This window comes from Bactrocera dorsalis, chromosome 6, assembly GCF_023373825.1.
Source record: "Bactrocera dorsalis isolate Fly_Bdor chromosome 6, ASM2337382v1, whole genome shotgun sequence".
NCBI lineage: Eukaryota > Metazoa > Arthropoda > Insecta > Diptera > Tephritidae > Bactrocera > Bactrocera dorsalis.
In genome coordinates this window covers 28667326-28681266 of record NC_064308.1, presented here as the reverse complement: position 1 = coordinate 28681266, position 13941 = coordinate 28667326, and the positions used below count along the sequence as shown (strand labels likewise).

At 35.3% G+C, this 13941-nt stretch overlaps 2 protein-coding genes across 2 annotated transcripts in view; both read left to right on the top strand.

The window, feature by feature from the left end:
- The window catches only part of LOC125779273 (uncharacterized), an 854525-nt gene that overhangs the window by 573648 nt on the left and 266936 nt on the right, over positions 1-13941 (top strand). The window lies entirely within an intron of this gene.
- On the top strand, positions 10995-13111 carry LOC125779492 (uncharacterized). Its single transcript, XM_049460852.1, has 2 exons — positions 10995-11610; positions 11664-13111. Exons 1-2 carry the CDS (start codon positions 11529-11531, stop codon positions 12191-12193), a joined length of 612 nt encoding a protein of 203 aa, XP_049316809.1. The 5' UTR covers positions 10995-11528; the 3' UTR covers positions 12194-13111.

Here is a 13941-nt window from a genome sequence, read left to right as displayed (position 1 = left end):
GAGTGGTTCGGCTACCTGAAACTTAGAGCTAATTGCATAGTTCATTTGTATGTTGGTATGATCCGCTTTTAATATTTTCAAAGAAAAACTAATGGCGGGAATTCCATAATCGATCAGAATGTTTTGAAAATATTAAAACCCCATTGCATTCATTTGTATGTTGGTATGATCCGCTTTTAATATTTTCAAAGAAAAACTAATGACGGGAATTCCATAATCGATCAGAATGTTTTGAAAATATTAAAACCCCGTAATTTTTTTATTCCATATTTTGTTCTGAAATTAATTAATTACAATTCTTGTTTTAAATTAAATAATATTCAGTTAAGCGAAATAATTATAAGAGCATCTTAATAAAAGAATAAATAAATATAAAACAATAAAAGTAACTCCATTTTAATAAAAAATTCATATAATATATTACAAAGTGTTATTAAAAACTTAATTTAAATATTTATGAATATTGCAACCATAAAAAGAGTTTCAATTTGTACTCTAAGCTAATTTTTTAAATTCATCACAAAACCTTTCAAATATGTAAAATTAAAAATTTAATTATATTAAATTAAAATATTCCATAAGCAGTTGAAACTCTTGGTTATTGCGATTTTTCGATATATGTGATTTTAGTGATTGCTATTTTTATATCACTGTGATTTTATATTGCTATTGCGATCGCAACTAAGTCGACGTTCAAACGGAGACTTTTTGTTGTTGTTGTAGCGGCAGATTCTGCCGATTTGAGAGTGTTTGGCCGAATAAAAGTCCGGGACCCTTCCAGTTACGTACACCCGACTGTCGTGGGAACGACGGAACCTTTTGTCGTTATTGTCTTTTGGTTCCTGTAACTCGAGTCAAGTTTTTCCGCCTTTCTTTTCACTACATTTTCACAAATGTTGGAGTGGTTCGGCTACCTGAAACTTAGAGCTAATTGCATAGTTCATTTGTATGTTGGTATGATCCGCTTTTAATATTTTCAAAGAAAAACTAATGGCGGGAATTCCATAATCGATCAGAATGTTTTGAAAATATTAAAACCCCATTGTATTCATTTGTATGTTGGTATGATCCGCTTTTAATATTTTCAAAGAAAAACTAATGACGGGAATTCCATAATCGATCAGAATGTTTTGAAAATATTAAAACCCCGTAATTTTTTTATTCCATATTTTGTTCTGAAATTAATTAATTACAATTCTTGTTTTAAATTAAATAATATTCAGTTAAGCGAAATAATTATAAGAGCATCTTAATAAAAGAATAAATAAATATAAAACAATAAAAGTAACTCCATTTTAATAAAAAATTCATATAATATATTACAAAGTGTTATTAAAAACTTACTTTAAATATTTATGAATATTGCAACCATAAAAAGAGTTTCAATTTGTACTCTAAGCTAATTTTTTAAATTCATCACAAAACCTTTCAAATATGTAAAATTAAAAATTTAATTATATTAAATTAAAATATTCCATAAGCAGTTGAAACTCTTGGTTGTTAAATATGTTTTATATGAAATTTTTGTTTTGCAAATATTGCATTTTGCATATATTTCATCTACTACTTCAATTTCGTTTACCATGGTCGTCATCAAAAGGGGATTAACTCTTCCGAGGCTTGTTGTTCCTATTCTTTGGTGTGATTTTTTACGTGGCGGGTCCCAAACCCAGCGCACAACCCTGCGGAGGGGATGTTGCGCCTTCTCACTTTAGCTCGCCTTCAAACGGATGTTCTTAGGCTACCCAGAGGATACTTGGTCAGAGACCGGAAGTCGTGAGCTGCTTGAGTCATATGTAAAAGAATCGTTTCTGGCCACTCCCAAGTTAATGGCGATCAGAAAACTTTCCTTACTTGCGTGAACTTCTACACATGACTCCATCCCCCGCTAAACTAATACGGCTGTGTGAACTGACGTTGAGCAGCACCAAAAGCTCCGTCAGGATCTGGAAGGACCTCTCCGAGCCGTTCGATACCAAACGAGGTTTCAGACAAGGCGACTCCCTATCGTGCGACTTCTTCAATCTGTTGCTGGAGAAAATAGTTCGAGTTGCAGAACTTAATCGAGCATCTGCAATCTTTTATAAGAGTGTATAGCTGCTAGCGTATGCCGATAATATTGATATGCTCAAACCCTAGTATAGTAATTTTGAACTTCGTGATAAAGTAGTGTTTTAGCAAATTCGTCACTATTGCACTGGTCAAAAAACGCCGTGAGTGTCGTTTTTAATGGATTTTCCACTATATTTTGCATGATTTCCCCTGAGAAGTATACTCGTTGTCCGTTTTCTAAGTGTACTGCGAAGGGTATTACGGTAGCTTGTCTGTCATGTATAGTGAACTCTAATAACCTCCACACTGCTTCAGATGTACTGATGTACCGGCCGTTCCAATAATTTTCAACTTCGTCATGAGCATTTCTGACACTGAAAGTTACTTGATCCGATCTTTTGTTGATGTATTTACATATGTATTTAATGGTTTGTAAAAAATGACAATATTCAACGTAAGCGTTGAAAGATCGACACAATATTGGAGAATATGGAACGATCCATCTTTTGTCCATGTATACTGTTTTTCCTCCCACATTTAAGGTAGCGACTTGCCCTCCGTTGTAGGTGTCGCGTCGTCTATAAATGGGATATCCATCCTCACCGATTTGGGTTTGAGTTACAAAATGTCGTAGATATTTTTTTGAACATATGCCAAGGCGAAATCAAATTTTCTTACCCATTTGTGTGACTATTTCAAAGAACACTGAGTCTTCGTCTTTATTAGGTAGCTCGGCAACTATTATGTCAACAATTTTATGGGACTGTATTTTTGAGTTCAGCCAAAATAACATATGACAATGTGGCAATCCTCTTTTCTGCCACTCTATAGTTAGCATACAACATTTGACCGGTCCAAAAATCGCGTCTTTTGTGATTATTTGAAGTTTTTTCATTTTAAAGTGAAACACTCGAGCGATGATGTCATCGCTGACCGGGAAAAAGTACCTGCTTGATTACAGGTGGAAGTTATAAAAAGGTCAGGCCTTCCATAATTGCGCACATATGTCATAACATCTTGCATCTTTTCATGCAGATACTTCGAATACCCTGTAAATGAAGACGGCAGGATGACATGCTGACGTATTGACGGCATTTACGCTTGCGTCTTGGTTCAAAGCATCCCTCAAATGAATATACAAATTGCGGGTGGGTGCTTCCAAAGTATACAGAACTTTTTGAATCCAGCGCCCCTCGTGGCGCCATCTATATGTCGACTAGAGCGTTAGAATCTGCTATCTTTATCGATTGTCCAGTGAGAATTTCATAACATTTCATCAATTGGAAGAGAAGTTATTGCGTTTTAAGTGTCAGTAAGTTTGTGTTATCGCTGCGAAAATTAGCTTCGAACAAAGAACTAACATTAAATTTTTTAAAATTGGTAAAACTTTTACCGAAACGTATCAATTGATGAAACAAGTTTATAGCGATGATAGCCTATACCGTATCAGAGTGCACGAGTGGTTTCAACGATTTTTAAATTGGCCGTGAGGAGATAAATGGACCAATCAAAATCCGTGATCACCGAAAATTCGATCAAAACTGTGAGTGAATTCATCAAAAATCATCCGAAGTCATCATGGAAATTCATGGAAATGGAATTGAACATCTCCAAAACATCGATTTATCGCATTTTGATTGAAAATTTGGGCTTACGAAAGGTGTGTGCACAGTTTGTTCCGCACAAATTGACTGACGACGAAAAATTGCTCAGAATCCAACATTCGGAGGACATCATGAAAGAGGTCAAAAAGGACAAAAACTTCCTTCACAATATTGTGACTGGTGACGAAACGTGATGTTTCCAATACGATCCCGAAACGAAACGCCAGAGTGCTGAATGGAAGGCACTGGACTAGCCGAAACACAAAAAATCGCGCATGGAGAAGTCAAAAGTGAAGACTATGCTGATTTGTTTTTATGATTCCAAGGGTATTGTACACAAAGAATTTGTTCATCTGGCCAAAACGTTAATGCGGTATTCTACCTTGGAGTTTTCAAGCGTTTGGTGCGCCGTATTCGACGTGTTTGGCCCGAAAATCGCGAAGATGAAAGTTGGCGTTCGTTGCACCCTAATGGGCCGTCTAATCGATCGACGCTTCTGACCGATTATTTGGTCAAAACTCACATTTTAGTCTTTAACCACCCCCCGTATTTACCTGATATGGCATCGTGCGACTTCTTTCTTTTCGAAAAAATTCATTTGCTCATAAAAAAATACTTCTCTTCAATAGAAAAAAGTTACTTTTATAATCTATGACTTTTTTTATCTGTTCTGCGATTGCGTCATCACATCATTCGATTAATTTGTTTGTTGTTTGTTCGTTTTTTGACTAAGTGACTATTTATTAAACATACTGTGAACAACGAAATAAATACAGATGCAATAGTCTCCATGATAGCAAAGGATGGTTTACATCTCAATACTGTGGAAAAAACAGGATTTCAATATTTAATGAAAGTAGTAGCACCGCTTTATAAAATTCCAGCCAGCAAAACAATTACTCATATGATTGACGATAAATATGACATTCTTTCGACACAACTGAAATTAAAAATAGAAGAAGTAGAAGCATTATCTTTAACTGCAGATGTTTGGACTGACTCGCATAATAGTCAAAGCTACTTAGGCTTAACTGGTCATTGTATATAGCCATGATGTATATGAGTATTGTGGGATCATCTGTTCCTTGTGAACGCCTTTCTTTAATTGCCGGAATCATCGCAACTGATGAGCGGAACCGCTTGGATCCTTTGGATGCTTTGTAACCTAAAACTTGTCAACTTTGAAAATAAATGTCTCGTTCTATCGGATCTGATACTTTGATATGGTAATAAAAATAATTGTTATTATCGAAGTCCCTGACTTAACTAATTAAAGATCGTTAATTATAACATCCGTCTTATTATTAATAAAATTGATTAATACTTATATTGTAATAGAAAATTGGAAAAAAGATCGATTTTTGGAAATCGATATTTTAGATCTTGATTTTTTTGTGGATCGATTCATCGGGTCACGATTCGAATCGATTTAAAAATCGATCTTTTTCGGAATGCATCGCCATCTCTAATTTCAAATCTGTGAGCCACTATCTTCTTGCTTTGTTTCTGATAGCTAAACCGATAAAATTGGTTTCCGTGAAACCCAAAACCGATACAAATTATGTGTCGAATATCAAACTAATAATATCTGAATTCATGACAGCTACTACTTTTTTTGAACGGTTTGAATTCTGATTCCGACAACTATCAGATTCCACAACACCCCTGATTAACACTTTTCAGAAATAACATGGGCGCTAGTTAATTTTTACCAGAAGTAAAAATGAATGAAAATAGTATATTTTGTGCTGCACCGAAATGTGTTCTCGTTAGTTATACTCTTAAGACTAACTTATTACATGGTTCTTACTTCTATTTATACTAACTAGAATGATACTTATTACTAATTACTAGTTATGTAGACGTAGAGGCCACTCAAAAGGCTTTCACCGGCATACTGGCGACCATACCGGCCAACGAGCCAAAACACTCATTCAACATGCTTTTGGACCGTGTAAAAAGCTGTATTGAAGCAGAAGGAGACTATTTTGAATAAAATAAATTGATTTTGGCGAAAAAACCATTTATTCTGTTTTTTTTTTTTAATCCTGTTTACTTTTGATCGCACCTTGTAGTCATCCGCTCTAAGGTTTTGTTGGTTTCGGCAAATAAAATTTTTGTAATAGTGCGTTATGTTAAAATAGTTGGTCCTAATCATTAAACGGTAGGCATAATATTGCATACATTAGATCGTCTTATTTCGTAAGGCATTCTGTTGAGGAATAGTCACATAATGTCTCCTGATACAAATATTAATGCATATTGTAACGAATCGGCGCTAAATTCGTTTGCCCGGGTTTGTAAGATTCGTTCACGATTTTCAGCAAGCCGTTGCAAACGTCCGGCGCTCGATTCTGTTGTCCGTGATTGTGACGCATACGCTCTCTGATTGGCGAAACGATCTGAATTTTCCGAAGAGGATTCTCGAATACGTCATATTTTTGCTAATCTCGCTTGGGACCAACTTTTAGAAAGTTGAGACGTTTTTCTCCTGGGCACAATGTTGACTTGTTTTTGTTTTAAGTATAACTTAGATAAAATAAGGATAAATTGATAAATACTTACTATTAACAAAGTGAGAAAATACTACAAAGAATAGACATTTACTCACTGTCACAATTTATAATTACTTTTCAGACGAACTTTTTAAGTTGGACAAAAAAATTTGCAATTCAAATAGTAAAAATATGCTCAATGTTAGTTACCTGCCGTAGGGAGACAATCACGCGAATGAACCGCGTGGCTACCTACATAATTCTTCACCAAGATTTGTTGTAGATATTGATATATTTTTTATTCCTTGACATTAACCTCCCTCCTGTACCCTAGTGGTGCCTAAATCGCTTGTTACTGTACCATCTAACTGAACGGTGTGGGCAGCAACCACGCGACATTTTTCAAATAACTAACATTTTTAAGTTCGTGATATCCTTCGAATGGAATGTCAAAATTTAATAATTCCAAATGTTATGTATTGGGATTAAAGTAGTCTTATAAAGAAAATCATTTATTTTGATAAGGATTAATACCAACGAATAAATAAAGGATATTTTATAGCGGTGGTATTTAAACATATATTTTTTAATGCAAAAACTCTTTTTGTAACATAACTATAATAATTAGGCATATGCTGTCGCAATATTTTTTGTAGAGATTGATATGTTCTTTAATATTGTAGAACATACTTTTGTTCTATCATCAATATGTATCGCAGCGCATGCTACGAAAGAAGTTAGGGCACTTTTTATACCTTGGATTACGTTAGTTAAGTTTTAATAAAGATCACCAATGTTTTCGAGCAATAAATATAGCCAACGTTACTCAGGGTGGATGTAGCTTTCCAATGGTGCAATAATTTTTCAAATCGACGAAAATTATTAAAGACATTTATTGATTAAGAGCTAAAACGCTTAAAACCTTTTATTGGGTACTGAAAGGTCAAAAGTCAGTTGTTTTAACATATCATATAAAGATTTAATAGATTCTCTATTTATTATATAACCACTATATAGTAATTTTTATTCTTACTAAATGTTGGGTGTTTTAATTTAAATGCCCAAAAATTATTATTTTGTCCAATATGGCCATAATAGAAAATGTTATAAGAAACGCTAATTTTGAAGCGTTCTCACACTGGAATAAGTTGAACATCCCTTTATTCCTGGATGCTGTGTTTGGTTAATTATGAATGCTTGTGCGTCCTTTGCTCATAATCTAGCAAAGTAGCTGCAATTCCTTGGCGATGCAATTGTCAAGGCTATTTTCTGTTGTGATATTAAAAATGTCTTATCGGTTCCAAACAATCGCCATGACCTTTAGCAAAAATCAAGGGTCAAATCGTTACATCCGTGAACGTATCACTCGTCACGTAAAAGTCTGTATTTCGTATTTTGACATACGTGACGTAACGCCTATATACGTGATCGTAACGCTTCTACAGGGAACGTTTATCATAGAGAAGGTTCACGGCGCGGAGATCGTAAAAATATTTTTGGCTAACTCGGTCGAGATGGAAGAGTTTCACCACTGCCAGCTCGGCAGGAGAAATTTTAACATTTTCGCTTGAAGAGAGCTGAGCGTGAATTAAAAGTTATGCGCAAAACTATTAGGGAGTTCACAAGTCGTACTATTTGTCGTATTTGGTCTATTGCCTATTAAATTATGATAGTTGTAAAATGAATCTTGTGAGCGCCCTGTACTATTTAATGCACTATTGCAGTGTTTCCCAAAGTGGGCGATAACGCCCCTTGTGGGCGCTACAGGTGTCAAGGGGGCGGTAAGAGACCCAAAAAGAAAATGGGGGCGTTATGTAGAAGCCTAGGGCGTTATTTGTAATTTTATTTAGCTAGCAGGCCTCTTAGACAACGGCTACATGAGCTCTCGACTCTCAACAACATCTTGAGAACATCAACTAATATGAATTTAAAGATTGCTCAAACTCGGTTCTATATTTCTCTCCGCGTAGTTCATATATCTGTTATATTTTATGGAATATAGAAAAAATGAAAATCATGTCAATCGCTCCGTTTCATAACGGGGCATCTCGACAGGATAGAATTTATAGAATACTAACTGTCAAACGTATTGCTATTGCCATTGCCAAATCTGTACGTGGGCATTTGCTATCATAATATAATCATTTGCGCAAAGGTGTAGGGTAGGTAGGTTCGAGCTGATGTAGCGCATGCTTTGAGCTCTTGAAAAATTTATTTTATCACTTGCGAAATGACGTCGGGTAGGTAGCTGATGTAGCGCACGTTTTGAGCTTTTGAACTCCTTAAATCTTTTATGTGGAAAATAAAAAAAGGATCTTTATCCTTTCTTACAAATGTATTTCTGGGGGGGAAAACAAAGGATAAAGATCCTTTTTTTTACAAATGTATTTCTAGGAAAAATAAGAATTTATATTTTTGGACTACTATATAATAATTGTGCTTAAGCATTCCTATATAAACAATGTAATATTTATTTTATATTCATTTGTGGTTTTGCGCGCAATAGATGAGCACTTACGCCTCCTTTACATTACTCGTGAAGTTAAACGTATTTCTCAAAGCAAAACAGTGTCGGAAGTAAAAAAGAAGAGAATTTATTACATTCGGATTCATTGAAAATCCCACAAACCCATCCTCGCCTTTGTGTCTTATATGTCTAAAAACATTTTCGAATGAAGCAATGAAGCCTTCAAGACTGCAAGATCATTTGAATAAAATGCATCTAGATAAGAGAGACAAGAATGTAGCAAATTTTCAAGACCTAGAGAAGAAGCATAATACTCAGCCAAGTGTAGCAAAACTATTTTCGGCGGCTGCTAAGCAAGATGACGACGGACTTCGAGCTTCGTACAATATCTCTTTGTTAATTGATAAAAAAGGCAAACCACATAACATCGGAGAAGAGTTAATATTGCCAGCAATAAATTAAGTAATAACTACCGTGCTTCATAAACCGGCCGCAGATATTATCCGAAAAATTCATTTGAGTAATAATTCTGTGCAAAGACGAATTGATGAGATGGCTGAAAACATTGAAGAATCATTGTGCGATCACCTGAGGACAAGCCAATTCTCAATTCAGCTCGATGAGTCCACTTTACCAACTAATGAAGCATTGTTGTTGTCTTACGTGAGGTTTATTAAAGATGAGAAAATATCTGAAGAACTATTATTTGCTAAAAATTTAGAGACCGATACAAAAGGCGAAACCATATTCAATATATTGGAAAAGTTTTGCGATGAGAAAGAGATTCCTTTGAAAAATATTATTTCAATTGCTACGGATGGTGCTCCGGCTATGATAGGGTGCCATAAAGGCTTAATAGCGCACTTAAAAAATAAAATTCCAGATGTCCTTGGTGTACATTGCGTTATTCATGGACAACATTTATTTGCTAGAAACTTCAGTGAAAAACTATTTCAATCACTGCAATATGTCATCAAAGCAGTCAATAAAATCCGCAACAGCTCTTTGAATGATAGATTATTTCATCAGCTTTGTGTTACTAATGAGGAGGATTTCAATCGTTTGTTGTTTCATACTGAAGTTCGTTGGCTATCAAGAGGCAATTGTCTGACTCGATTCTACAACCTGTTTGGCTCTGTTATAGAGTTCTTGGAAACTAAAGATACAGAATTTCAAGACAAGCTCATAACATCAAAGAATGATATAGCTTAGATGACAGACCTGTATAAATTGTTCAACGACATAAATCTCCAACTGCAAGGCGATAAACTAAATTTAAGTAAAACAAAAAACGTCGTTGCTGCTTTCACAGCCAAACTGCTTCAACACAAAAAGAATCTGGACAGATGTGAGTTTCACAATTTTCCGAATTTATCAGTATCATGCAGTAACGACGAATCGTTTTCCTACTGCCAACATTTGGAAAACCTCCACATTGACTTCACCGAACGATACCAGGACATTTTGAACTTAGAAATACCAGACTGGGTGTTGGATCCGTTTTCAAATGTGAACACAGCAATGTCACCTCAGCTGGAAGAAGAACTTATAGAATTGACAACAAACGAGGAAATAAAAATCAAGTTCAAAAATGGTTACCAAGAATTTTGGCTACAAAAGCCGATCTCGCAATTGTACCCTCGATTGTGATCAATCGTTCAACGATTCTTGATAGCATTCCCATCGTCATATTTGTGTGAAAGTGGATTTAGTGCTGTGACAACACTGCTTACTAAAAATAGAAATCGTTTGCTTGTTACCGAACGTGGCGACTTGCGACTGTTCTTGTGTAAATTGGAACCTGATATTAACAGACTTATTAAACAGCATCAGATTCATCCTACACATTAGTTTTTATATATGGATCGATTATTTTAGTTTTATTTTTAATAAAAGATTCTCTGTTTTAATACTATAAAGTTGTGTTTCAATAATCATTCTTATTGGCAGGTGGAGCCCGTAAGAATTAACTTGAGACCTAAGCGCCGTTGTATGTTACCTACTGCGCTCAGGATTCAAGTTGTTGGTTATAGTAAAAGTTTCGTTTCCGTCAATATGCTTTAGGGTGTCCGTTATTTACCAAATTGATTATTTTTGACGAGACGCCCCTAAACTTTTAGTTTTCCATCTAAAAAAAAATAGCAGACCATAAAAAGCCCTTAATTTTCGTAATAAACCTTGCCCCAAACACGATACATTTCTCATTGAAATTACATGGGATTTTGCCACTTTTTACAAATATTTTTTTTTTCTCTGGAACTTTCTCGTTTGTAGGAATAAAAAAGTCATATTCTTATACAGAATTGAATGCTCTACAAAAAACGTCTGGACAATTTTTCGATATACTCACCCCTTTAAAAGATATTCAAGGTTAAACTTCTGGGTAATTTCTGGAATTTTCGAACTTTTACGGCAAATTGAAATTTTTTTTTTGTAAAATTCAATTGTTTTGTTCGACGTTTTTTGTAGAGCATTCAATTCTGTATAAGAATATGACTTTTTTATTCCTACAAACGAGAAAGTTCCAGAGAAAAAAAATATTTGTAAAAAGTGGCAAAATCCCATGTAATTTCAAGGGGAAATGTATCGTGTTTGGGGCAAGGTTTATTAGGAAAATTAAGGGCTTTTTATGGTCTGATATTTTTTTTTAGATGGAAAACTAAAAGTTTAAGGGGCGTCTCGTCAAAAATAATCAATTTGGTAAATAACGGACACCCTAATATACATATATAGGTCACAATAATTAATTTGAAGTTATAGTGGTTTTTAAATGGGGGCGCTAAAAAAATATTTATTCTCAAAGTGGGCGGTAGACAAAATAAGTTTGGGAACCACTGCACTATTGCATGCGCTATTTCTGCAATTAATCAGCTGATTCAAACAAAACAGAAAAAATTCATAAAAATTAAAATGCCTAGAAGAAGTGAAAAGAGCAAATTAATAGCTGCAATTTGCGAAAAATACTTACAAGACATACTCATGTTGGAATTAAGTAAGTTGTCCATTATTTCCTCCAAAAATTTTTTGCAAATGTAATTCTTTTAGGTGATGACGATGAGCAGGAAGAAGTGGATGAACAATTTAGAGTGAATATGCTTATATTATTGAACAATCGCCGAAGTGCTCACTTAGGAGTTCCTAAGTCGAACCATTGGGAGCGGAATGTATTAAAGCATTTTGACGAAAACAGATTTTGCCAAATGATGCGCTTAAACCAAACAGAATTTGCTTACCTTCTAAACTTAATAAAAGATGATGATGTGTTTCGAAATGATTATAACGCAGCACAACTTTCGATCGATACTCAACTTAAGATCTTCCTTTTTCGATTAGGATCATCAGGTGAAGGACTTTCGGTTCGTAAAGTGGCATCCTTGTTTGGTATAGGAGATGGCGGTACCATTCAAATCGTAACCAGGCGAGTTTTTAAAGCTATTATTAACTTGAAACACAGGTTTTTATACTGGCCCGATGAAAGGGAGCGATTAAAGCTTATTGCAGCAACAGAAAAGAAATGCCTGGGTGTGTTGGATACATTGATGGGTCTAAAATTAAGTTGGCCGAAGCACCTGTGAGGAATCACGAAATATTTTTTTTCCCGTAAGCGCCAATATTCTGTAAAAATTCAAGTTATTTGTGATCATCGGCTACGCATAAAACAACTTACACTTGGTTACCCAGGAAGTTTTCATGATGCGAAAATGTTCTCGGGATGTTTGCTCTCAAAACATCCCAATAGAGTTTTGTCAACCTCGCAATGGATAGCTGGAGATAGTGCATATCCATTAAAGCCATTTTTAGTAACCCCGTTTCAGCAAAATAGTACAGAATATAGCAGAGAAGAAAGAGAAAATTTTAATAAATACTTTTCCAAATACTGCGTGAATAAAAGTATACAAAATTTAGGTTTAATAAAAACAAATTTTGTTTGTATTTGCACAATTTGATTATAATAATTTAATTTGTATAATTAAAACGTTATAAAACTAAATTTTAATAAATAAGTGTCGACGAACGGGGCGGCGATAACCCTTTTCCGACGTGCTGGAGCTGTCGAGTTTTTACGGATGGAGATCGAGAGGTTTACTCGCGGTAGAGTAGAGATGTTGACCTGGCGCAGTGTCTCAGTGAAAATCTTGTACTCGTAGATGAATGTTGATGCGTGGCTTGTATCGATCGAATTGACCCCGCTATCCTTTTTTCCCATCCTTTTTGTTGAGTAGGTTGATGAATGCAGAAGTGTGGATGCGCCAGTTTTACCGAGTAGAGGGGGTGGACGCGTAACTCATTTAAACATCCTGGGCCCCCTAGGCGAATATTTTGCCTAGTATTGCGTATGTATAAGCATTTATTTCGGGGTACTCCTGGTAGAGTAGCCAAAGCGCGGAATACGTTCTGACAGCAGAAGTATTGGAGTTGTAATATACTCGTATTTATCCGTGTGTGTAGAGAACGGATTTTGGTTTTAAACATGCCACATGTATTTGAATGTGCTTTTTAATATGCGGGTAGGTGCTTAAGAGATGCAACTTTATTTTGCGGGTTTATTCGATTGACTGAAAACCTTTTGTGTTTGCGATTTTTTTGTTTTATCGTTTTATTAAGTGGATTGTTTGTTATTTGCCTTTTCTGTATGATCGGCAATTGTTTGCATTTAATTTATTCTTGGCTTATGAAGGATAGTAGCTCCATGCCTGGCTCAGATATGGCCAGAATGGGTACTCCCTAGCCCTGGAGTTAGGGCTGTGCCAATAGAGGGATCTTGCGAGAGAGTGGCCGGTAATTGCGAACGGCTTCATTAGAATTAAAATTTTTTAAGTGGGATGTTCATGCTTTACAACAGATTCTCACCAACTACCCTTATGAGGAGCGCTTATGTAGGGGCGATAAGAGCGATATCTGCTTTTTTTTAGTTTTTTTTTTCTATTTTACAATTTAGGCCTCTGTGGGGCAATATTGTATGAAAAGTGTCGATTTTTTTTGTGTTTTTACTTTTCGAGACACTTTTGTTTTATTTTATGTTTAAGTGCTTATGCACTAATTTGGCGTTTAGTAGCCCGCCCCCGATCTAGGATTTATTCAGGATTGTGTTTTTTCCATTATTGGCGAAAGCCATCCTGCGGGGTCGAAAAGTAACATATATTTGAGTTTCTAATATTGTTAGACCGAAATTTTACTTTGGTTTTCCTACCAATATGTGAGGTATTGGAAAATTGTGGCTCTAGTGGTAGTCGTACGACGTACCGGCCATTATTTGGTCGAGTAGTTGTGGCTTTGGAGAAGTATTCACAATACTGACCTTCGACAGTTTTGTTTATTATAG

What these genes read in the sequence shown, in the direction of transcription:
- LOC125779492 (XM_049460852.1), top strand. Translation starts at nt 11,529, where the DNA reads ATGCCTAGAAGAAGTGAAAAGAGCAAATTAATAGCTGCAATTTGCGAA. An exon ending in CATACTCATGTTGGAATTAA is followed by an intron (nt 11,611 to 11,663) that starts GTAAGTTGTCCA and finishes TAATTCTTTTAG; the next exon opens with GTGATGACGATGAGCAGGAA.